The sequence below is a fragment of the Vigna umbellata genome, chromosome 8 (assembly GCF_029865625.1).
Source record: "Vigna umbellata cultivar VRB3 chromosome 8, Vumbellata_1.0, whole genome shotgun sequence".
Taxonomy (NCBI): Eukaryota; Viridiplantae; Streptophyta; class Magnoliopsida; order Fabales; family Fabaceae; genus Vigna; species Vigna umbellata.
In genome coordinates, this window is record NC_142172.1 from 17,786,839 (window position 1) to 17,811,087 (window position 24,249).

At 27.2% G+C, this 24,249-nt stretch overlaps 2 protein-coding genes across 2 annotated transcripts; one reads left to right on the forward strand and one right to left on the reverse strand.

The window, feature by feature from the left end:
* Positions 1-3,990: 3,990 nt before the first annotated feature.
* LOC124823541 (NC domain-containing protein-like protein) lies at positions 3,991-5,961 on the forward strand. The gene is made up of 3 exons (XM_047295760.2): positions 3,991-4,189; positions 4,338-4,411; positions 5,082-5,961. Exons 1-3 carry the CDS (start codon positions 4,170-4,172, stop codon positions 5,780-5,782), a joined length of 795 nt encoding a protein of 264 aa, XP_047151716.1. The 5' UTR covers positions 3,991-4,169; the 3' UTR covers positions 5,783-5,961.
* Positions 5,962-8,256: 2,295 nt separating this feature from the next.
* Positions 8,257-10,745, reverse strand: LOC124823532 (uncharacterized). The gene is made up of 9 exons (XM_047295747.2): positions 10,611-10,745; positions 10,407-10,526; positions 10,207-10,274; positions 9,901-10,009; positions 9,753-9,821; positions 9,605-9,662; positions 8,870-9,105; positions 8,674-8,725; positions 8,257-8,596 (listed from the first exon to the last, which is right to left on the reverse strand). Exons 1-9 carry the CDS (start codon positions 10,611-10,613, stop codon positions 8,529-8,531), a joined length of 783 nt encoding a protein of 260 aa, XP_047151703.1. The 5' UTR covers positions 10,614-10,745; the 3' UTR covers positions 8,257-8,528.
* Positions 10,746-24,249: the final 13,504 nt, after the last annotated feature.

The following is a 24,249-nucleotide window of genomic DNA, read 5'->3' on the forward strand; positions in this document are numbered from 1 at the left end:
TTTTAAAAAATAAATAAAACTAATATAAACATAAAATTTAAGAAAATAATAAATATTTTTAAAACAGCTCTCTTTTTTTTAGTAGAGCATGTTTGACCTATAAAAAACACGTTAGCGAAACTAACAGTTAAGTTAGTTAACATAGAACCTTTAAATTGCTAGCTTGATGTTAAAAGTTTACTAAAGTTCGTTTTCTTGTTGTGTAAAGTTTATATTTTACGATGTAAAACATCTGTTTCATATATATAATTATTCATTACTATTTTATATTTAAACAGTTATTTTTAATTTAAAGATATAACAACATGCAAAATTAAAATCATAAACTTAACACGTAGAAGTAAAGAGTAATTACAATGTATAATGTAAAGTTTAACAATTATACATATAATTGAAACACACACAAAATATATATATATATATATATATATATATATATATATATATATATATATATATATATATATTTTATTTTATTTTATTTTTTTTTTAATTTTCTAACAACTGTTCTTAAGTTAGGCTCTAGACCTTAGGCCAGTTTGGCAGTTTCTAATTGACCTGGTTTTTTTTTCTTCTGTTTTTTCATTTATTTTCTTTCTTGGTGAGATAAGATAAGGACATGTGTTTTCTAGGGTTAACAGTTAAAGGTGACATTTTTTATGGAACCCCACCACCCCATCATATGACTCTATAACCTATTTCTTCTGATCTTTTAGAAAGTTGGACTTCACTAAGAAAAGTTATGAGCACCAAGATGGAAAGAAAAGAGAAAGAAAAGAACATATAGAGAGAGAGAGAGAGAGAGACAAAGAGAGAAGGAGTTGCCTAACTATTCCAACTCCAAACTACTTTATGCTACATCTTTCTTTATTTCCACATTCTCCAAATTTTTAATTCTTGCTAAAGACAAAGGCAATTAGTGTCAAAGTTTGGAAATTTATAAAAGGGTTAGATGGTGACAATATTGAAGATGTTATGAACTAGGTAATGGGAGAGTATTATAATCAAAAGATAGACAACACTATAAGATTAATTAATATTTCATATTAGAATTGAAGAACGAAATTAGGGTTCCATGAAAGATACATGAGTAGTTTGCTTTATGTCATTGGATTATGGTAAACATATCTCCAAGCATGATGAAACCAATAAACAAAAAGGGTTTTGAATCACACTAAAGCTATGACAGGTTTCATGTTGGTGAATTTTGGTGGAGAATTGACCAAAATCCCAATATTAAAATTGAACTTGCTGCCTTTATATATGTCTTTTGTTTTTTATATATGGGTTTGCAGCATCTTTCATGTATGTGTATAATAAACTGTTTTCTGGAATAGTGCCTCAGAAAGTATAGACAAATCCATGTCCTGCTTAAATAATATATTTAACTATTTCTTTCTATTTCCTAGCTACTTCACTATCAAGATCATGTAAATTCCTATTTCTTTTTCATTGGAAGCAAATCCTTCTACGAAGATATATTTCTATAAAAGTTAAATATTTTTTAGTCTATAATCTTTAAAGAAAAATTAAAATTTAATTTTTTATCTCAAATTTTGATACAATTTAATCCTTAAACTTTCAAAACAAAGAAATATAGTCTTTTTAATTTAATTACGTTAAATCTTTTTTACGTGTGAAATGGTATTTCAAACTACCATTTAAGCTATTTATATAATTTGACAGGTTCATGTTAAATGTCAAATATCATTTATATATAATTTTAAAATTTGAAGATTAAAATATATCAAAATTTAAAAACAGAACCAATTTCAATTTCGTATCTAAATTCAGAAATTAAAAACACATTTAATCCTATAGATATAAAACTCTTTAGAATTTCTTTTGTTTACCTTCTAACTCTATTGCAAGCTTTTTTTTTCCTTTTGAATGAGCATTGTTTAGCAATATCTTGGCGATTGATAGATTAATTTTTTAAAGTGATGGTCACAAGTAAAGAAAATGCTTTAAAGTATAGGGTTTGGTAGAAAAGCAATATAAATCTAGAATTGTGTGTGATGGAGAATGAGCAAAACAACCAAGACAATTGTGTGGTTGGGCCATGAATCAAGTTGCTCAATTTTGAAACAATAATTGAGAAGAGAAATGGGCCCTCTATTCCTCCTATGATTGTTTGTGTTTTTGTTGGTCAATGATGAGATTCCCACATACATGTTAGGGCAATGCTATCCTACATACTTCACACTATATCTTTCCAAATACCCATAACAAAATCATTTCCCACTTTCACCTTTTCTTCCAAAGCATAAAGCCTATCAATCACTACATTTCAATAGATCATCAATAGTCGAACGATAATAAATTAATTATATGTTTTCATTCATTATTAGAGAAGAGTTTCATGAAAATGATATTACCAAAAGTGTATTTTCTAACAGGACAAAATAAATCTTATTGGATTTAAAACCAATATACTAAGAAATAGTCAAGAAAAAGCCAAATATAATAAGAAATAAATTGGCATTTGGTATAATAGGTTAAGACAAAAGAAAATATGTATTCTCGAGTAGTTCTTTAAAATATCGAATACAAACACGTACGTCAACTTCACACAAGTTTTTCCATTGTTAAAAACATAATTCTTGAATTTGTGATTGAATGTTGTTCTTGTTTAACTTGTTCCATTTTTTTTCTTCAATGTTTTATATCAAATTCAATATAGAACATGTTCGGAAAATTTAATAGGAAAGAAATTCGTTAGTGGATGAGACGACTTATAGAAATTATGTTTTAATTAATTATTATTGAAATATAATGTATTGGCAAAATAAAAATCAAAATACAATTTTTTTTAAAAAATTGACAAACTAGTTATTAATATTATTTACTTGCATTACTCATTATTCAAATTTGAAAATATAATAATTATTTTATGCAAATTAAAAAATTTATTATTAATTTTATTTATTTATATTAATCATAAATTTTGAAAAACAAATGATTATTCCGTTTAAATTTAATTATATGATTATTTTTAAATTGACCAAATTTAAAAGTCTGTAGTTAAATTCAACGAATAACTATTTGATTTTTGAAATTTAATTATGATTAATATAAATAAATAGAATTAATAATAAATTTATAAAATTTAATTATTTAAGAGAATTATATGCTTTAATTATTTCGTCAACACATAGATTTTAATCATAATTAATTATAACTGAAGTCAAATCTTAACATTTTTTTCACAATAAAATCACATCGTACAGCAGACCTGACTTATTTACCTTTATAATTTTTTCAAAAAAAATATATATATATTTTTTTAAATTGCACTATATTGATAAATTATAACATAAGTGTTACACACATGAATTAACTACTCAGATATGGCACTTTCATGATGATGCTAAGTAATGTTTTGGTAAAAAAAATGTTTAAATTTTCGAAGTTGTGAATTCCCATCTTTCACTTGTATTATTTAAATTTTTTATATCTTTAAATTGATTTTCATTTACTTTTTTCAATAAAACCATTAAAATTAAAATCTTACCATAGTATTACTCTAAATAAATAATCGTATTAAATATTTTATTTTTTAGAACAGTCCAATTAGAGGAGAAAAAAGAAAGTATTATTCAATAATCATTGCTGCGTTATTATAAGATGTAAAACAACAAGCCCCTTACGTGTTTACTGCAAGAATATTTTAGTAAAATATTTCATCATTATGGTGAAAAAAATATTAAAAAGAAAAATAAATTTTGTTTAGATTTGAAAAAAATATAAATATATGTTGTTTAATTTATAAATTACTTAAATTTTTTCACTCAGTTCCCATGTTGCCATCATTGATTTGCGTGATATTGGGCTGACAAACTCATCCTTAAAGCCCACCTTATTGGACCTTACGCAAACCGCAAGTTGGCACATGTTGCTGATCGCAATGTTTTCCATCACTACACACGTGGATAAGTTGCACACGTGGACAACTTCCAATAAATGAAAGCGTTATATTAGCGTGTTGTTGTTTCAAGTTTCAGCGTCTTCAACGCCATTTCCACCCTCACATTCCTTAACAGCGAAGCCATCGCCGAAGGGCACAATCGTCATTGCATCACCGTCCGTTTCTTCGGTTCCTTTCACTGTTAAGGATAAGAATCGAAGCCTCTTCCCTTCTGCTCGGAAAGGGAACAACGGTAACGGACATGGGGCTTCTCTCGAACAGGTACGCTTAATTTCGTTCTCTACTACTTTGCTTCAATTGATAAACACCGTTTGGGTGCTTTTAAGGTTTCTTTATTCCGCCTTTGTTGTTGTCTGGAAAAACACGATCGGAAAATTTGTTGAATTGAAATTTGAAACTGTGGATGCAGAGTAACTAGAGAGAGCCTGAAACCAGGGGATCATATCTACTCTTGGAGGACTGCGTACATTTATGCTCATCACGGTTCTCCCTCTTCCCTTTTCTGTTTTGTTTTGGTTCAGTAGAAAATTAAGTAGGATTTTTTCAAAGTTGTTCATGATTGGGATTGTTTTACCGTCAACTTTTTGTCTGTACTTGTCCATGGGATTAAATATTATACAAAACTATTCATTTTACTGTCATGATCACCGACATTGAAAACTATATGATGAGAGAATAAGGTGAAGAAGATTGTAGCATTAGATAGAGCTGATCTTAATGATGGAGATACAATTTTGAAGGTATATGGGTGTTGGACAGTGCTCTTACATTAATACCATTGTATCATTAACAATGAGTGCATAAACCTTAAACCTTAAGTTTATTGAAAGACAATTGGGAGCCATGTAGGTAATGCAATCCAACATAATGGTGTTATTATAATTTATATGATAGTTTTGTCTTAGACCAGTGTTCCTAAAAATCTGTTTGATGATTTATGTATGATGTAATGGTTGGACAATCCACTTAACTCTTACACTTTCCCTCCTCCTTACCATTGTGCTCTTGTGAGAATCTCACTTCGTCATATAATATATTGGCTGTTGAGGAATAACCAATACAAAGAAATACTAAGATTGAGTTATCTTTCATCTATAAATCAAAGTGTGTGATGATGAAGAATTCTCTTGTTGTGTGTCTGAATTAATGGCAGGCATTTATGTGGGTGATGACAAAGTCATTCACTTCACCAGGCGTGGGCAAGAAGTAGGTACTGGTACTGCACTAGATCTTCTCCTCGTTAGTTCAGGACCAGCCAGGGCTAGAGAAAGTTGCCCAACATGTACAGAACCCCAAGAGGAACATGGTGTTGTCTCCTCCTGCCTGAATTGTTTCCTAGCCGGTGGCGTCCTGTATCGGTTTGAGTATGCCGTTTCCCCTGCCCTCTTCCTTGCAAAAGCTCGCGGTGGAACGTGTACTCTTGCAGTCTCCGATGAAGATGATATCGTGGTCCACCGGGCAAAACATCTACTTGAAAATGGCTTTGGGTGCTATAATGTTTTCAAGAACAACTGTGAAGACTTTGCTATCTATTGCAAAACTGAACTCCTGGTTGCTGAGCAAGGAAGAATTGGACAAAGTGGCCAAGCTATTTCCATCATTGGGGGCCCTCTTGCTGCTGTTCTATCCTCGCCTCTACGAATGGTTACTACCAACGTATATGGAATGGCAGTGACAGCCGTTGGAGTGTACTGTGCCAGTAGATATGCTACAGACATTGGAATGAGGGGTGATGTGGTGAAGGTTCCAGTTGAAGAGTTAACAAGGAGATTGGCCACTGGCCTTCTGCAGGTGGTTGAATCCCAAATGCCAATGAACCTTGCTCATCAATCTCCTCAACTTGTCACTCACTGATCGAGCATCGTCTCTGTTTAAATATTTGGCTAAGATTAAAAAGCTTAATTGAATGGTATTGTGGAATTGCATAAATTATTTTGCTGGTTGAACTTGTCGTTTGTATTTCACTAATTTATACAATTAGGACATAAATGGTGATGGGAGGGGATATATATGAATATGGTTTGTTATTTACACATCTCATCTTAAAATTCCAGTACAATTTTGGCGTTATGATGCACCAAAACTATAAGCCATTATGACCAAGAATTTTGGGGTCAAAATGATGCACAGAATTCAGAGACTTAAAAACATGTGTGTATATGTATCGTTGTCATTAATGTGACAAAAAAAAATCATTATCATTAGTACAATATATAATTTCATATTATTGCGACTATATTAAAGTACTATTTGAAACATGTTGATCGTCAATGACGTACAAAATTATCCATAAACCTTAAAAAATGTTGTATGTAAAACAAAATGCCCTCTTCAACACTTCTCGTATATCTTTGTGTCTAAAGCTATATCTCCCAATATTTTTATGGATTTTTATGGATGAATATTTGACGTAATTTTTCAAAGATAACAATTTACATAAATTAATCTATTTTCATAAACATATATATTTCAATAATTCCAAAATTTTAATGAACACAACATATATTGGTATATAATAGGTTGATATCATGATAATAAATAATAAATAATATGAGATGGTCTTAAGAATCTTCACGCGTATTACTGTAGAAGAATAGGAGGGGTGGAAGTTAATTGTTTAATTTTGTAGTTTTGAGGTGATTTATATAAACGACAACTATGGAGGGTGAGTTATGAAATTGTCTAAATTCTTATGAACATACATTTGATAAAACATTTGGATTTAGTTTGTCCTTATACATTTTGGTTTCCTAAGAGTTGATAAGCTTTTTTAATTGGTGTAAACAATTATTTAAGTTTACAGAATTAGTTAATAGCATTCAATACTTAATATGTGACACCCGGGCACTGATGAGGGCGGGGAGTGATGCCGGTGCAGGGAGCATGGTGCAGGGGGCACAGACAAGGAGCGACTCTTGACAGCTTCGGGTGGAAGGGGTACATGGATGAATCGAACATACACCGGAATGAGAGGGATCTGGAGACTGTATAGGTATGGGACTATACAGTTGAAAGATAGCTTAAAGGAATTGATTTGGCTACTCATATCACCAAAATGCATTTACTTTTCGGTAGCCTGACTCATAAGAACTCAATGGTTAAGCGTGCTTAGCCTAGAGTAATTCTGGGATGGGTGACCTTCTGGGAAGTTTTCCCAGAAAGTGTGCGAGTGATGACAAAGCACACTGGAAAGCCTGGTGGTGGTCTGTGGGGGCAGTCAACGATCCCTGTGAGTTGCCGGGACGTTACATAATATATCAATTACAATATATTGTGCACCACTTAAATGTCTCTATTAGTATATATATATATATAACAAAATAACTAATATTTTTATTTATTGGTGATTAAAATTAATCTTAAACTTTATAATCATTTTATTTTTTATTTTAATTGAAATAGTTAATTTTAATTGAATATTAATCACATATAAGTTATTTTGATTTTATTGTTTTACAAAAAATATTAACAAAATAAGCTAAAATTAAATAGAATTTTAAAATCATATTTGATTTTATTTAAAATTCATATAATTTTATAGAATGTTATTAAACAGGGAGAAAATTTTCAAAATTAAAAACATCTTGATGTTTTAATTTTAGTTTTTAATAGACTTATGCATCAACTAAATTAGGTAAACGTTACACTTTTCAATAGTGTCTAATTTGAACTAAATATATATTAATTGAAATTAGAAAAGAATTTGTTTTAATGTTTTAATTGAAAATTAATTACATTTCATAGTTGCATATGTATTATGCTTATATACACATCTTCAAGAATTATGCAAAACAAAAAAATGATATTCTGAAATTTGTAACATTAAATATGCTTTTAAATATTACTTGTAGTTAGTCTAACAAATTCTATTATCGATTTAAAAAAGTTTTTAAGGAAAATGAATTTATATTTAATTTGAATTTAATTAAAAAATGTCACAAGATTAACATGAAAACTAAATAAAAAATGTGATGCAAATTTTTTTTATATAATATATTTATTCGCTGCTAATTTAAACAGATTTTATAATTTTTAATCACTCTAATTATTTTTATTTGAATTGAAATAGAAATAAGTTCAAATTAATTTAATGTTAATAATTATATTTTGCTTTCTTTTAAAAATAAATTATAATTATAAAATAAAACATAGATGTATGAAAATTATAATTATCAATGAGTCAATTGGTTTGTTGGGATCAGAAAACCCAAACAAATTCGAAATTTCTTATATATTTTTTTAAATGTACTAGTTCATTGATATGACATAATATTTCAACCGTAATATACAAATACAGCTACTCAAAATACTGTGTCTAACAAATGGACTATACAAATTTATGTGACTTCTTTTTCTAACTCTTGAACAATGATTAGTTAACCTTAAACATCATGCGCTAGATTAGATCATTGCATGCGGCTATCCAAACAAGATGAATTATAGAAACTTCCTGCTAGTATTACACTCAGAAAACAAAAATACTTCATAATTTTCTCAGACATTACTTTTAAGATTGGGGTTGGCGACCAAAAAATTCATAGGAGAGAGTGTTGACCACTACCTTTGAAATCTAGTTGGAACAATGTTCCTTGCTATGGCCTTAAACAAGCAAGACAGCATTTATACAACCATCATTTTCTGGGTTATTTGTCACCTGAGCATATTTACCTGCATCCGAGCAAAACAATATTTCAACACATTGATTTCAGTTAAAATTTCAGTCAATAATTGACAAATAATCTTACCCCACACAACTTTCCCAGCTGGTGTGACAAGACCAAGTTCACTAACATTCACCTGAAATTGCAATGTGCAAAGAAATAAGTAACAAATTTTGATCATGCTTCATATTACAGTTATATTATATATCAGCAAATAAAAAGGGGAAGTTACGAACATCTCAAAAGCTCATATAATTGTGAATATGAAAAATATAAATACCTCAATTATAGTTCCCTTGGTCATGACACCAAGAGAAGTGTACATAGGGCCATTGGGGTTTTTCTTAACTCCAATTATTTCTAGATTGAACGTGCATTTAAGTTCTGGATGGGTGACATGAGCTTTAGTGAACCGCAGTCCTGTAGGACGAATGAATCGCTCGTACTTTGGAGGCTTTCTGGTAAAACCAGGTCCAACAAACGTAGCTTTTGTAACCATCCTCTTCCACTGCTTGGCTGAAAAATGGTGAGCCACAAACTATCAATCGTTTTTCTAGGAAAGATACGTGTACGTTTTGTCCAATACTAAAGAAATGCTTACAGTGAACAACCAGTAAGGCACATTCACAAACAACAAGAATATTCAATGATACAACTAGACTAACATGATTTAAGAGTTAGTATTTTGACTTAAGACTTAGCGACCAACAATACAAGCATCCAACCTACTCAAGCAAAGATATAGGGATTGTTTGTCTGTGTCCGCAATCAACCAAAGAAGGGAAACCGAGAAGAAAGAATTGCAAACAAGCATGACTTGCAGAAAGATGCGGACAATCATGCAATATAACTAGTACTTGAAATGGATACTTTTAACAAATTTCACCATATAGCACCAATTAATTAACATAATAAAACCACAAGTTTGAAAAGTGAAGTTAACAATTAACTTTGGCCAGCTAAATACTTGACTGAATAACCAAGGAAAGTGTAATGTAAATACTCAGTTACTTACTCTTTCTTTTACCAGTCCGGACCACTTTGAACATCTCATCTTCAGCCACGGGACGTACCTGACAAAGTGAGAAAATTTACATTGTTTAATTACCCAAGAACGCCTTTTCCATCCACTGGAAAACAAAGAAGTATCGATGGCAATTCACCTTAGGTAGAGGAACATCCCATTTGCCAGCCTTCTCTTTCCTCTTTTGCTTAATTGTGTTGCTAAGAACCTAAAAATAGAAATCAATAAGATTACTTCCAAAACTTACAAAGCAAAACACAAAACAATCTTTCAAGACATGAACATGCCTTTGCCCTGGTCGTGTTATCACGATCCAGAAGATACGCGGGGACAGCTCCATCCTGGACATTATCATCAGTCTTGCGCCTAGATGTTGACTCTTCATGCATAGCCAAACTGTTGACACAGAACAGTGATGTAACTAGAAATTTATCTCATTAATCTCTCACTCCAGAGACAAATCCAGAGATGAAAAACTACTATCCTAATCCAATTATTTAAAACTCACAAACTAACACACAACATATAAGGAGGAAAAACAGAAGCTAAAACTCAAAAAACAAAAATGGAAAATAAAACAAAACAAGACTCACGTCTTCTTCATCTGAGCCTTTTCAGCGTAATTTTTCTTGGCAATCATTTTTCCCTTGATACCCAGAGCCTGTTCAATTGGAATTAACAAAAATTCAAACATTAAATTGAATCATGAGTCATGGCAATACAACTACGTGAAAGTTAGCGAAATCAATTTTTTTTTAAAAAAAAGAAAAAACAGATTAAAGGTGAAGGCAACCTTTTGGGCCATTGCAGAGCGCTTGTGAACTTGACGCGCCTCTTTCTTGCGCTTACGCTCGAAGTGATCGAGACGGTAGCCATAGTCTCTTCTGTGACGTTCTATGTAGTCTCCTTGCGGCTGCAATTACACAAACCACAACGTAAGAAGCAAAAACGAATGCAAAGGACAAAAAGAGTGTGAAATCCTAGTTGCAGAACGAACCATGGTGACGACGGGACAGTGTTTTCAGAATCTGAAAAATGTTTGACGTTAGAAAACGCGTCGCTTATAAACCCTAGGCCTACCTTAGGAGTGGTAAGCCCAATAGGTTTTTAGTTTGGCCCAATTTCAGTTGGGCTTCTTCACCAGACCACACTAATTGTCACGAAGAAAACAGTTGTATATAAAAGTAATGTATCTATTTTATTTTAAAAAGGAAAAATATTAAACATATCCCCTATCAAAAAGAATAATTAGTAAAACTCATGTTTAGTAAAATTCTAATCATATTCATCTAACAATAATGAAATTCAGGTGATCATTTATCAAACAACTCATCATTTAAAAGATACAAATAAATGCAGAGACCAAAATTAAAAAAAAAATTACTAAACTAATAGAGTTAATTTGTTTTTAAAACAACAAATGTAGGTCCCCTTCAAAAAAAATTATCAATCATGGATATGTTTTCAAAATACATCTTTGTTTTGAATAAGTCATCAACATGAATGATTTTATACTATGAAAATAAAGTCGTCAAAACAAGTTTAGACTTTTCGGTAAATTAAAGTTTGAACGGAAGTCATTATCTCCTTTGTTGACTTCAATGTAATTGCTTTTGAATTAAAGTGATAATTTCTTGTGACGATTTCAGTTTAAAAATAATTACATTGAAGTTGTTAAAGAGAATAATGACTTCAATTCAAAATCAATTATACATAATTCATCACAAGAAATAAAAATTTAAGTTCAAAATCAATTATACTAAAGTCACCATAAGGAATGACGACTTCAGTTCAAAATCAATTATACTAAAATCGTAACAACGACTTCAGTTCAAATTCAATTATATTAAATTCGTCATAAAAGATAATAACTTCAATTCAAAACTTTAATTTACACAGAAAACATTGCATGTTCTAATGACTTCATTTCCAAAATCTTCTACAAACAACACGACTTGACATGAGTAGTAATATCTTTTAAAGGGAATCCATATTGATAATTTTAAAACTAAATTCACTTCATTTGGTTAAAAAAACTTAATTAAGGATCATAAGTAAAACAAGACAAGAATATTTGGAAAACTGATGAATACTTGGCAAATGTACCAATTGTTATTGTAGTAACAAAATATCATCCTTTGAAATTGAATGAGTTAAGTACTAGATTATTATTCACGTAATTTTGACCAATAGAAAATCAAGTGAAATGATGAAGATAAACAAGTGACGAGAATTCAATTAATATAAACAATGTTAGAGAACTGATTTCGTACACTTTCATATAAATTCCTACCTTTTTCATTTGATGTGCAAATTGTAATTATCCACTTGAGTTTATTAAGAACTTGTTTATCCCAAATTCATTAGATAGGCAAACTTATCCATTGAATCTTAACCCTCAGATCATTAAGCCAGTTACAAAATTCAATAAAATTATGAAGAAACAATTATTATCTTAGTGGCAAACTAATTAGTTATGTCCAATTTCCCAATTGTGATAACATCTAATCTATTCTATTTATAATCGCAAATAATCTGCAATTTACCAATTGTAAAACTGCTCATAGAATAAACATTAGAACATAAATAGAATACTAAAAGAATTAAAATTAACTAAACATCAATTGGAAAAGTTTAGAATTATAAACCAAAGTATAACTACATTAATCCTCTAACAAAAGGAAAATTATTTTTGCATAATGTAAAATTCACAAGAAACTAAAGGAAGAAGAAGTGTAGAATCCATTTTGTGCTCCTCTGATCTCCGGTGTTGCTCCAATTGTCTAATTCTCCCTATTTTTCTCTAATTCCGCTGCTTATGAAAAAATCCACAATTTGCTTATGCACTTCTCTGGTTTCAATTTCGCTCTTCTAAAGTAAATCCACAAGTTGTGAAAAAAGTCACAACTCAATTGTAGAATTTTTTGATTTGCCTTATGTTTCTCTCGAGACAAATCCACAGGTTGTGGAAACATTCGCAACTTAATTGTGAAACTTTCTAGTTTCGACTCTGCATTTTAAAGCAAAATCCACACGTGAAAACGTTCACAGCTAGGTCATGAAATTCTCTGGTTTTAACTTTGCATCTTGAACATCAATTCTTTTCTAAATTGTGATTTTAATACTTAGAAATATCTATTTATAAGAAAAACACAAAACTCAAATATATAATATGAAACAAATATAATTCAATTAGTGAAATTATGTATGCAAATTATTTAAACTAAGTCACAAATGCTATTACATTTTATTAAAAACCTCAAATAAAAAAATGCATTTATTGGTTTTACTTAATTGTTGACCTGTCATTTAAAAGATCGCTCATCACTTAATATGTGTGAGTCAACTATAAGAATCTAACCAACAAAATAAATGATCAAACACCATATACAAAATTTTTAAATTAACGAAGCACAGAAAAGTTATTTAAACTTAATTCATATATCACATCTTGTATTCAAAAGGTGAAATTATTTTTATTGATACGACTTAAATTTTATAAATACATATTTACTTTAAGTTTTTTCTATAAAATTATATTTATCTTTTAAAAGCAGAAAATAATTATTCATTAACCTACTTAATTATAAATACTGAAAAGTCTATATTATTTTACCATTTAATTTAAAAGGTTATTTAGAGAGAGGAAGATATTATTTTAATAGAAACTTATATTGAGTAGGATAATCCAAATTCAATATAAATAAATTCCGTTGAGTTCAACCCAATTTTCCATGGACTGAAATGGTGAAGATTGTTGATTCATAAACTCAATCCAACCTTACCAATATCATTAAATAATAATAATAATTATTATTATAATAATAATATTAATACATATTATTTATTCTACTAAATAAATATAATTTTAAAATATTAACTTATTTAACTCTTCAAACATTAAACGATATTATTTTTTTAAAGTAGTCCATGAAAATCTAAAAAGTATTTAATTACATTTTTTTTATCCAATTGATTCAATTGGATCTAACTCAAATAAGGAAAAGTTAAATTGCATTATATATAAAGAAAATTTAGAAACTCAACCTAATTCAGTCCAAGAAATATTTATTGGATTTTAGGATGAATTTTTCCAAAATCCAACTCAATTTGGTATCTACACAATTATATGTGTTATATCAGTATGCTGATAAAAAACAAGTGTTATGTATCCGTATATTTCTGCAAGAGCAAATTAAAAGTTTTCTTATCTGCATAACTGCTGCACGAAAGAGGTCCCACGACATTATAGAACCTGTCGTGTTCTTATCATTTTATTATCATTTTATTCGATTTGGATATCACATGCTGCACTCACCACACGTTTGAGAATTATAACAGGAATCTAAAGTCCAAGTAAAAATTAACCAAATAATTGTTTTTGTTTTTTTTGCATGTGTCAATGTTTCTAATATCCTCAGAGAGTGTTCTTCCTTTAATTTATAATTATATTTTTAGTATATTTGAAAACCCTAGAAATAAATTATCAAAGTATATCTAGTCACCTTTTTATGGATCTCTAAGTCATTAATTGGTAGGGTACATGAAAAGAGACTTAATACCAAAACTTAAAATAATAAGCTACTTGTTCTCATGCATGTTAAAATGAAAAAAAATAAATAAAAATTATGAATGAAATTTAACTTAACTGCTATATATTTTAATCAATCTATATTAAATTAATGCTATGTGCCAAATTACTCTCTTTCATGGCATACCAAAAATATCTAAGTGGATGTAGTAGGAAACTCTTGCGTTCAAACTTTGGAGTTTTGTAGTAACAACCAATGATAACATGCACACACAACAGTTTCTAACATGTTACTCTTTCTCTGTTCCTTTCAGTTTGCACAACCCAATGTTATGTTATTCCACATTGTACAACTACGAGACCGTACCATTTGATTCTCTTTGGTTAGAAATTCTCTTCTTCCTAGATATTTTTAGTTTGCCTTTAATCGAACTAAATTTAAATGGCCAATTTGTCATATATGTTTGGAATTTGTTTTCATAATGGGACAAATGTAATTTTCATTATAAGTTTTGTTATTTTTCATGTAGAAATATGTATTTAAATTTATATATTATATTTAGAAATGTCAAAATAGATTTCAATTCATGAATCAAACCGATTTATCACTTATTCAAACTGAATTAAATTAAAAAAAATAATTCTTTAATATGAATCAAGTTGAATCTGATTCACTTAACTTAAAAATTATACAGACTAAAATAAAACTCAATGTGAATTAACTCGTAATTTACTAACAATTCTTTAATACTTTTATATTGATGTTTCATAAGTTAAAAAAAAAAGCCACATGTCTCATTGCACTTGTGAATGATTGTATTGTTGAAATGCAAAAAGAAGGGCAAATAAGTTAATTAATGAAAGAAAGATGAAAAGGGACAAGGAAAAATCTAGATAAGAAAACTTGGTATGAACACCTCAACCAAAGGTGGTAAGCCACAAAAAAAGGTAATTTTTTTCATAATTAAATAGTCATCCAAGAATGGGAAGTGCAAGCTATACATAATCCATTAGAAGAGGGTTTCATAACCAGAGACTTGTCTTTTGTTCATAATTAGCCACTCAATTCATCTTTCTGGAAAGGATGATTACAACCCATTTGATGAAAGTCCAATACCAAACATTTTTCACGACCTCAACCAAGATGGGGTGCATCTAGATTAGAGAAAAGGGCAAAATGAATCAATTTTGATCTCTTTGGTCCTAATAAGTGCACTCTTAAATTCACCAGACACTACAAACAAAACAAAAAACATTGCACCAGACGATGGGTCCAACTTTGTCTGTGTTCTACCCCACACTCAAACCCACCTCAGAAGCCTATCTATTCTTTAGAATCATGATAATAATAATTGAGTTTCTGATTTATCTCCCACAATAGAATCTGTGGTATAATCTAAGAACTTCAATATAAAAAATAGACATGGTGATAAGTTGAAAATGGAAATGGACCCACATTTTTGTTCAAATGTCTGTTGAAGGAACAATGATTGGTTAAATATGTCCAATGCACTTAATATGCAACAAACTAAGGTGCTTTTTTGAGGTTTACATGCGATGCATAGTGTTGTTGAGAACGATAATTAATGTTCTAACTAACAACAATAATTTATGCTTATTTATTAGTTTATAAAAAAAGGATTTGCTTGGTACGTAGTAGGATGCTCCAAATTTATTTTAATATGGAACGACACTCTTTAAAATATGAATATGTTCATTCATTGAATATTTGTATATTGAACTAAGATGTTTTTTATTACCCACCAATGTCAAATTTAAATAAATTAGGCTAATGAAATATATATATATACTAAAGGGGTTGGTGAAAAGTGTGAGAGTAGTTCGCAATGAGTCACAAATTGCTTTTTAATTTGAATATTATGGTTTATATTAAAATATATTCTCAAAGAAAATAACATCATAAACATTTAATTAAATTAAACTAATCAATACAGAAATATAAACAATTTCAATTAAATAGTAATTTAAAAAAAAAAGTGTAACATGAATAGATAAAATTGTTCAAACTTCGATTGTAGAATTTTCAAGATTTTGCAATATTAACCTCAATTTATTTACAGACTATCGTAACAATTGTTTCCTTATAATGTAGTTTTTCCCTTTAGAAAATGCATAGATAATTGAAATGGTTTTTAGCTTCTTAAACTTTTTTCTATATATATTATCAAGAATCGAAATCCTAAAAACGTGTTTAAAGAATTTAACTATTTATCAGCGGTGTTAGATTGATGTTGTTGCTTATACTAATGATTTTATGTAAATTTATATTTACATTTTAATAATCGGAATCATTGTTAAATATATGTGTATTGTGACTTTAGTCTACAATACGTGCATAAAATATACGACTTTTTGAAATTATGTAAACCAATTATAATGTTAAAAGGGAAATCACGTGTTTTTGAAAAAATGTGACAGATTTTTAAGCACACAATGAATAAATCAATGTATTAATTCACAGTGATCAGTTTAATTATTCTTAAACTGGGGTTAAATTAATTATAATTAACATATTTTTCAATTATAATAAGGCTTAATAGCTTACTTGATATCTATATTAAGTGGGTTTTTTTTTTTCAGTTTAGTACCCAGTTTTAAAAGTATATACAATGGGTCATAAAGTTGTCAAAATTGTATGAATCAAGTCTCTTCCGTTAAATGAAGAGAAACGGAGTTAACTATCAGTTGACAACATGACGAAGGAATCTACACATTTTCTTCTCTCTCCTATGTTTTTCTTGCAATACTCCAACTTTTTCTCTTTTTTCTATATCTTTATTAAATACTTTTTTCTATCTCTCCTTCCTCCACAACCTCTATCTCCAGAATTATTAGAAAGGTAGAGAAGAGAAATTGAATAAACGGTGTTAGTGGCCGAATAGTGTGAGTGACAGAATGGTGTAATACAATGACCAAACGGTGTGAGTGAATATTTCAGGGTTCCAATATTTTATTAGTGTTGTTGATAATGGTGTAAGCCAATTATCGAACGGTGTGAGTGTTGTTGACCGTTTCTCTTCTCTACCTTTCTAATAATTATGGAGGTAAAGGTTGTGGAGGAAGGAGAGAGAAAAAAAAGTATTTAATAAACATATAGAAAAGAGAGAACAAAATGTGCAGATTTCTTCGCCAAGTCAGTCAGCTGAGAGTTAACTCTGTTTCTACCAATTTAACGAATGTAACTTGATTTATACAATTTTGACAACTTGGAGACCGAATATATGCACTTTTAAAACCGGGTACTAAACTGAAAAAATCATTTAACATAGGAATCAATAAGCTATTAAGCCTTATACAAAAAAGCATTAAAATATTCATGTCAAGTAAATTAAATATCTATATCGTTTGCAATCTAACATTGGATCTTTCCTATTTGATTAACAAAAAAATTGATTGAAAAGGTTATAAAGCATTAGTTAAAAATTAAAAAATTTCAAAATATTAAAACAATGGGCTCTTTATAATTTTTTTTCAGTGGTTTATAAACTAGTGCAACGAATTATTCACCAAATTTGGAATTGGTTTGCATTTTGGGGAGTTGAATCGACTAGACAACTAAGTGGTTCACCAATTTTGTAAACAATTTCAATGATAATATGTGCCTTCCATATTTGACCCTTTAGAGTATCTATGGATAACCATTTTACTCACTCGACAACTTATATTATCAATATGACAACAATAGTATTTTCGTATGATTGAGGTATATATGGGTTCTTTCTATTTGTTATCATAATTTTAATTATTGTTAGGAAGAAGTTATTTTATTAATTGATTTTTATTATGCCTTCTGAATAAAGTTAATCTTCTTAAAATAAAAGTAAACTAATGTTATCATTATGGTCCAGATTAAGTGATATGCTTAATAAACAACAAATCTTATTATAATAGGTTTTAACTCATTATTATAATATTATAATAGGAGTAAATTTTAAGTCTAATTTAATCACATAAAATTAACTTGTTTAAAATGAGATTTACACTCACTTATACTCTCTCTTTCTCTCTCTCTCTCTCTCTCTCTCTCTCTCTCTCTCTATATATATATATATATATATATATATATATATATATATATATATTAATTTTAATTAATTGAGAAAAATGGTAATCTTACATTTTACTCTCCTAAAACATTCTTATTTTATTTTATTACATCCATTAATTCTTTCAAAAACTTTCATAAACTTTATTTTCAAATCTCTTCACTTTCACTCTTAAAATTCATTTAAAAAAAACTAACACAATTTATCTTCAAATTCATTAGCTATTTTTCTCTCAAATTCATTGTCACAAAAGGCACACCCTAAATGCAAAAATAACAGGATCAATTATTTCACAAACTTTCATAAACTTTATTTTCAAATCTTTTCACTTTCATTCTCAAATTCTTTAAAAAAAAACAACACAAACTTTATCTTCAAATCCATGTAGTATTTCTCTTATATTCGCAAACGTTATAGTCATCAACAAAACTTCTTTAGACCTTATTTTTTCGTTAAATCAATTGTTTTTGTTTTCACGAAAATGAATATATCTTATAAATATATTTTCACACCTTCAAATCGATATATATTTTAGGTACTTATCTCTCCAAAACTAAAAAAGAGATTGTACCTGAAAAAAACATTTTGAATCAGATAATATTAAATATAATAATAATAGCACATGATTTACTTCATATGTTATTTATATTATATTTATGGATTCTTACTTTAATAAATTTGATTCACGTGACTAATTACCATGATCAATTTCATTTAATATTTTACTAATATGTTTTAACATTTGTTAGTCAATATGATATGGTCTTGATTAAATATGTTTAGACAACCAAATATATTTTAGTCTAAGTTACTGTGATGTTCCATATGTATATAATATAATTTTTCTAATAAAACTAAAGTCATAATTAATATTATTAGGAATAATATACTTATTTTTCTAATAAATATAATCTCATAATTAATATTATTAGGAATAATGTACTTATTTTATATATTTATTCGTAAAAGTGATGATTGAGTGTAGAAAAAAAAACTCTCGTATTACTTTCCACATATGAAAAATAAATTCTAATAAATTTGTATACATATTGATATTAAATTTTTTATAGTTTAATTATGTAATTATATTGTTCCAAAATTATTAATTAAAAAATGTTCATGTCATGTGGTAATCTAATTAAGGACTTATCTTAATTTTTCAAGTTTTCTTGCATATTTTTAATTAGATAATAATTTTTTCTAATTGATAAAAATAGTTAAAATAGTGTATGTATCATATTAAAAGTTTCACTATTTATTTTTACCGGTGGAATTATATGCATTTTTTTAAACTCATTTTGTAATTTCATTTTGATATGTTTGGAGCACTTTTTCCTAAAAGAATTCAAGAGAGAGAAATACAAAAGTTAAAATAATTTTTTTATATATTAAAATTGGTCTATATATAAATTAGTAGTGAAAGTTTTCTTTTATAGTTTTTCTATTTTTAATTTTATTCATAAACTAATTTTAATTTATAAAATAATTGGTTTATTTTTTCCTTTTAAAGAAATAATTATAAATAAAATTGAGTCTCTTGTTATATTTGAATGATCAAATATATTTTTTCCAAACCTATTAGCAAGTAACCCTTAAATGTTTAATACTAATTAATTACCTAACTTTATTAATGGTTATATATGTATATCTTCTTCATGGCAGATCTACACCATAGGATCTGTAATAGCAGTAAAAAATTAAACATTCTTATTCATTATACTGTCTCTACGTTCCTCTTTCTTGCAGGTCTTCAAAGTTATCACGACTCCATGTTAGGCATGCCAATAAGTTCTCCATGGAAGATTCAACTCTTTCAATTATTATATTATGAATATATATTATGTTAATTCATTGACATCTTTAATTCTAATATAAACTATTATCTCTAATTCATTTAAAACTTCAATACACATCTTTAACAAAAATACATTATGTAAATATTAAATGTGAAATAAAATATTTACGATGATACAAAAGTAATATAATAAATTCAATAAACAAGCATCTTTGTTAAAATAAATAAACTTTAGTATTATTTTTAAAAACAAAAGTTTGATATGTTTTAATCTTATAAAACTAATGTATAATATAAAATTTGCATTGAAATATTATAAATTTACTTTAGTTTTAGTTAATAAAAATAGACGAAATTAAATGTAGATAAAATTCATATGGGTTGATGTTGATAGCCTAGTGGTCCCTTTTCACGAGATCCATCACAAAAGCCAAAAACTTTCATCTCAATTAAGTCACACATGTTCTATGCCACTTATTGCCCTATGCCTAAGGCTTTTTCTTCCATATTTCTTCGTTGTCAATTTGGCACCAATATACGTGTAATATTGTTAAAACAAAAAATAAAGTATTTTTATAAGGAATTGAAATAATTTTATAAACATTTTCTTCCTCTTTACTTTTAAGATTTATTCTTTCAAATATCTTTTTATTTTTATCTTTTAAATATTACATTTTGATCTTGGTTCACTTCATGAATTTTCATAAAATGTTACCTCAACCTTGAAATTTGTACTGAATAACCATACAATCATATTTATTATTAACATTAATTAGTTTAAAACAAAATACCATTGTCATTAATTAAATTATGATTAGATTTTTGTTAATCCAAAACTCACTCTAAAAATAAATAAATAAGTAATTATATTTATTATGTATTAACTATTGTTACTATCCAACATAACTGACTTTAACATCATTGGATGGACATTCAAAAACAACAATAACTAAAACTTAGATAATATAACAATAAATCAGACAACCACGAACTCATAACTGAATAAAATTGATTGATATTAGCTAAATAATATATATATATATATATATATATATATATATATATATATATAATTTTAATAATTTCTATAAATCCACTTAAATTATGGATCTAACTCGTAATTCGCGTTTAATTATTTGTCTAATGCAAAAATAATTTTAAGGAAGAGTTAGTTGAGTTTACTAAATTGCATTACAATAACGGTAAGTGTGAAACGTCAGAACCAGCGATTTAGTATAAACGAGGCACGTGATTCCTGAAAATATCAAGATTCTCTTACATGTGCCTTTGCAAAACAAAAAAGTTTTCTTTTGTTTTGTTTTCTTCTGTATCAACACTTTCACTGCAAGCCAAAAACCTTAGCAAAACAAAGTCAAAATGTAAGATAAAAATAAATAACTATTTTTTTAAGTATCTTATGAATTTCAATATTTTTAATAAGTCTTTTATAAAACAAAGTATTTTATTAAGATTTTAAAATATTTTATTTTTAAATATATATCGTTTACTTTTGTCATTAATTATATAACATGATTATTAATATTATTTATATATTTCCAACTTACTAATTAATTGGTATATTTTTTTCAATATTTTACAACTTGCTAATAAATTCGGTTTTGGAGAATGAAAAAAACAAAATTAATCGATAAGGAAATTGAAGAAAGAAGAAACATATATTTCTTAATAATAACATGGGTTAGCATTTGTCTAAAATAATTTGAAAGATATATATCTCCTAAAACAAATAGATATTAGAATCTATGTTTGGACAATTTTTTTCATAAATACATTTAGGATGAAAAACAAAACAATATTATTCATAGGTTAAAATTAGTTATATATTTAGACGAACTTTTTCATAAATATTTATGTGACAAAAATAATAAGATGTAAAATTTAAATTATTTTTCTCTATAAATTAAAAATATGTTACGAATAAATTTATTTGTAAAATGGTTCATATAAATTTTATTTTTATTTTTTTTAACTTATGTCTAACCTAGTTTTAGTTTGAGAAGAAACTACTATTTTTTTCTTATTTTTTCCGTTAAAAGATTTTATGAATAAAACAATCGAAACAGTTGATTTGCAAAAGTTATTTTATTTTATTTTTATTATGTACATAACAATGTTAACTTATAAAAAAACCGGGCTCAATTATAGAACTTTTATCATGATTTTTTAAAAAATTTACTTTTAAATTATGAATAAAATAATTTTAATTTATAAGATAAATTTATTTCATCTTTCTTTTAAAGTTGTATGGATAACATCATCATCCAAACAATTGACTTCTAGAAGTTCTTTTATATATTTTTTTATCATTTTTATTTTTCATATATAAACTAATTTTGTCGTATAAAAATACTCATTTCAAAAGTATCAGTTTATCATCTAAAAAATATTCATAAGTATAGAGTTATATTTATGAACCAGATTCAATGACCAGCCCTTGTGAGATAAATATATATTATCATCTAGATTCAAACTACTTTTTTAAACCATGGATACAAGTAAACATGGTGTGTCATGATTAAGGATTTTAAAAAATTATTGAAAATTCACTTTCTGACATTATTTTAAAATTCATTTCAAAGAATAAAAAGTTTAATTAACAAGTTTAACCTATTCACATTAAGAATGAGAATAATAGAAGTTTAATTAATTATTTTGTCTATATCAATATTGAAAAGGAAAATACTCATGGTAAGATCTATTCCCATGTGAGTAACTATAATTTAGTATTCATTTTTTATTCCATGAGTACCTAGTACATATATATTCAAATCCATTATCTGTAATATATAATAAAAGAATTTAAATTAATTATATATTAATTAAGAAAATATACCCTTAGGTCCATTATAAATTTTTTCAGTTAACTAATTTAACTAGAATTTCTGTTTTTTTAACTGTATTTTTTAATTTTACAATTAAATTCAAGATTTGGTAATTCAAAAATGAAATTAATATTTTTAATTTTACAATTAAATTAGTCAATGGTCAAATTGTTAATAATGAGTTTGAAATATTATTATTCTTAGACTGATATTCAGCTGCAGTTGGACAGTAAACTCATTTAAAAATTCTGTGGAAAACGTCAAAATTTTGGTCAAACTGACAATAACTAATTACCCATTTATTTATCTGTTTCATATAATAAAAAACAGAAAGCAATTAGTTGAGAAAAGATTATGTAAAAAATAATGATTCATTACAATATAATAACATTAGTCAAACTTGACAAATGGTTAAAATTAATTCAAAACTAGGAAATACTATTATCCAATTAGAAAGTACCACAATTGTATACCAATACATTTTTTTTATAAAAAACCTAAAATCTTTTAAATATAAAATTATGTTAAAAGAAAAATAGTCTCCGGACTTCAAGTACAAACCGCTAGGCATGTATTGGTAGGCAAGCGGTAGTAGATAAGTCCCAATAACAATATATTTATATAATAATTGACTTAAAATATATTATTAAAATTAATTTTAACGAAGTTATTTTAATGGATTTAATTTACAACGGTGTTATATCAATTACTTTATTTATTTCTTTATAATACTTTTTATTTTTATTTTATTGACGTGTCATTATTTATCATAATTAATTGTTTTCTCTCCGCATTAACTAGATTAAGGATATACTTAAATAAAGTAACTATATTATCTTAAAACTTAAAAGATACACCGATAAAACAGAATTTCATAAAAAAACTAATCATTAAAAAAATGGATGAAGTAGCTAGGTAATAAATTTAATTATAGAGAATAAAAAAAAGACCAATAGACACAGCAATGTCCTTCTTAGAAGAATATAGAAAGAACATTTTTTTTCTAAATTTTAATGTCACGAATTTTATAATTAATAAAAAAAGGTAAATGGTGTATGTCCTTCTTAGAAGAATATATATTTTTTCTTCATTGTTTTAAATATCATAATTATGGTGAGCCACTATTTATCTGTATATTATGGTATAACTTTATTATACGATAAAATATGAATGTACATCTTAGAAATGTATAATCAAATAAGAGAGATAGAAAAAAAACCCTAAAGAAGTAATTGCACACGTGAAATAATTAATGTGAAATTAATTGAATTTAGTTTTAATATGGTAATTTTAACTTGCGTATTATTCGATCTGACGTGATTTTGTGAAGAGTTAATGGACTAATGAGTTTTCAAACAGTTGTTTGTTTACTTTAAGTATTTGAAAATTGCATTTTTAAA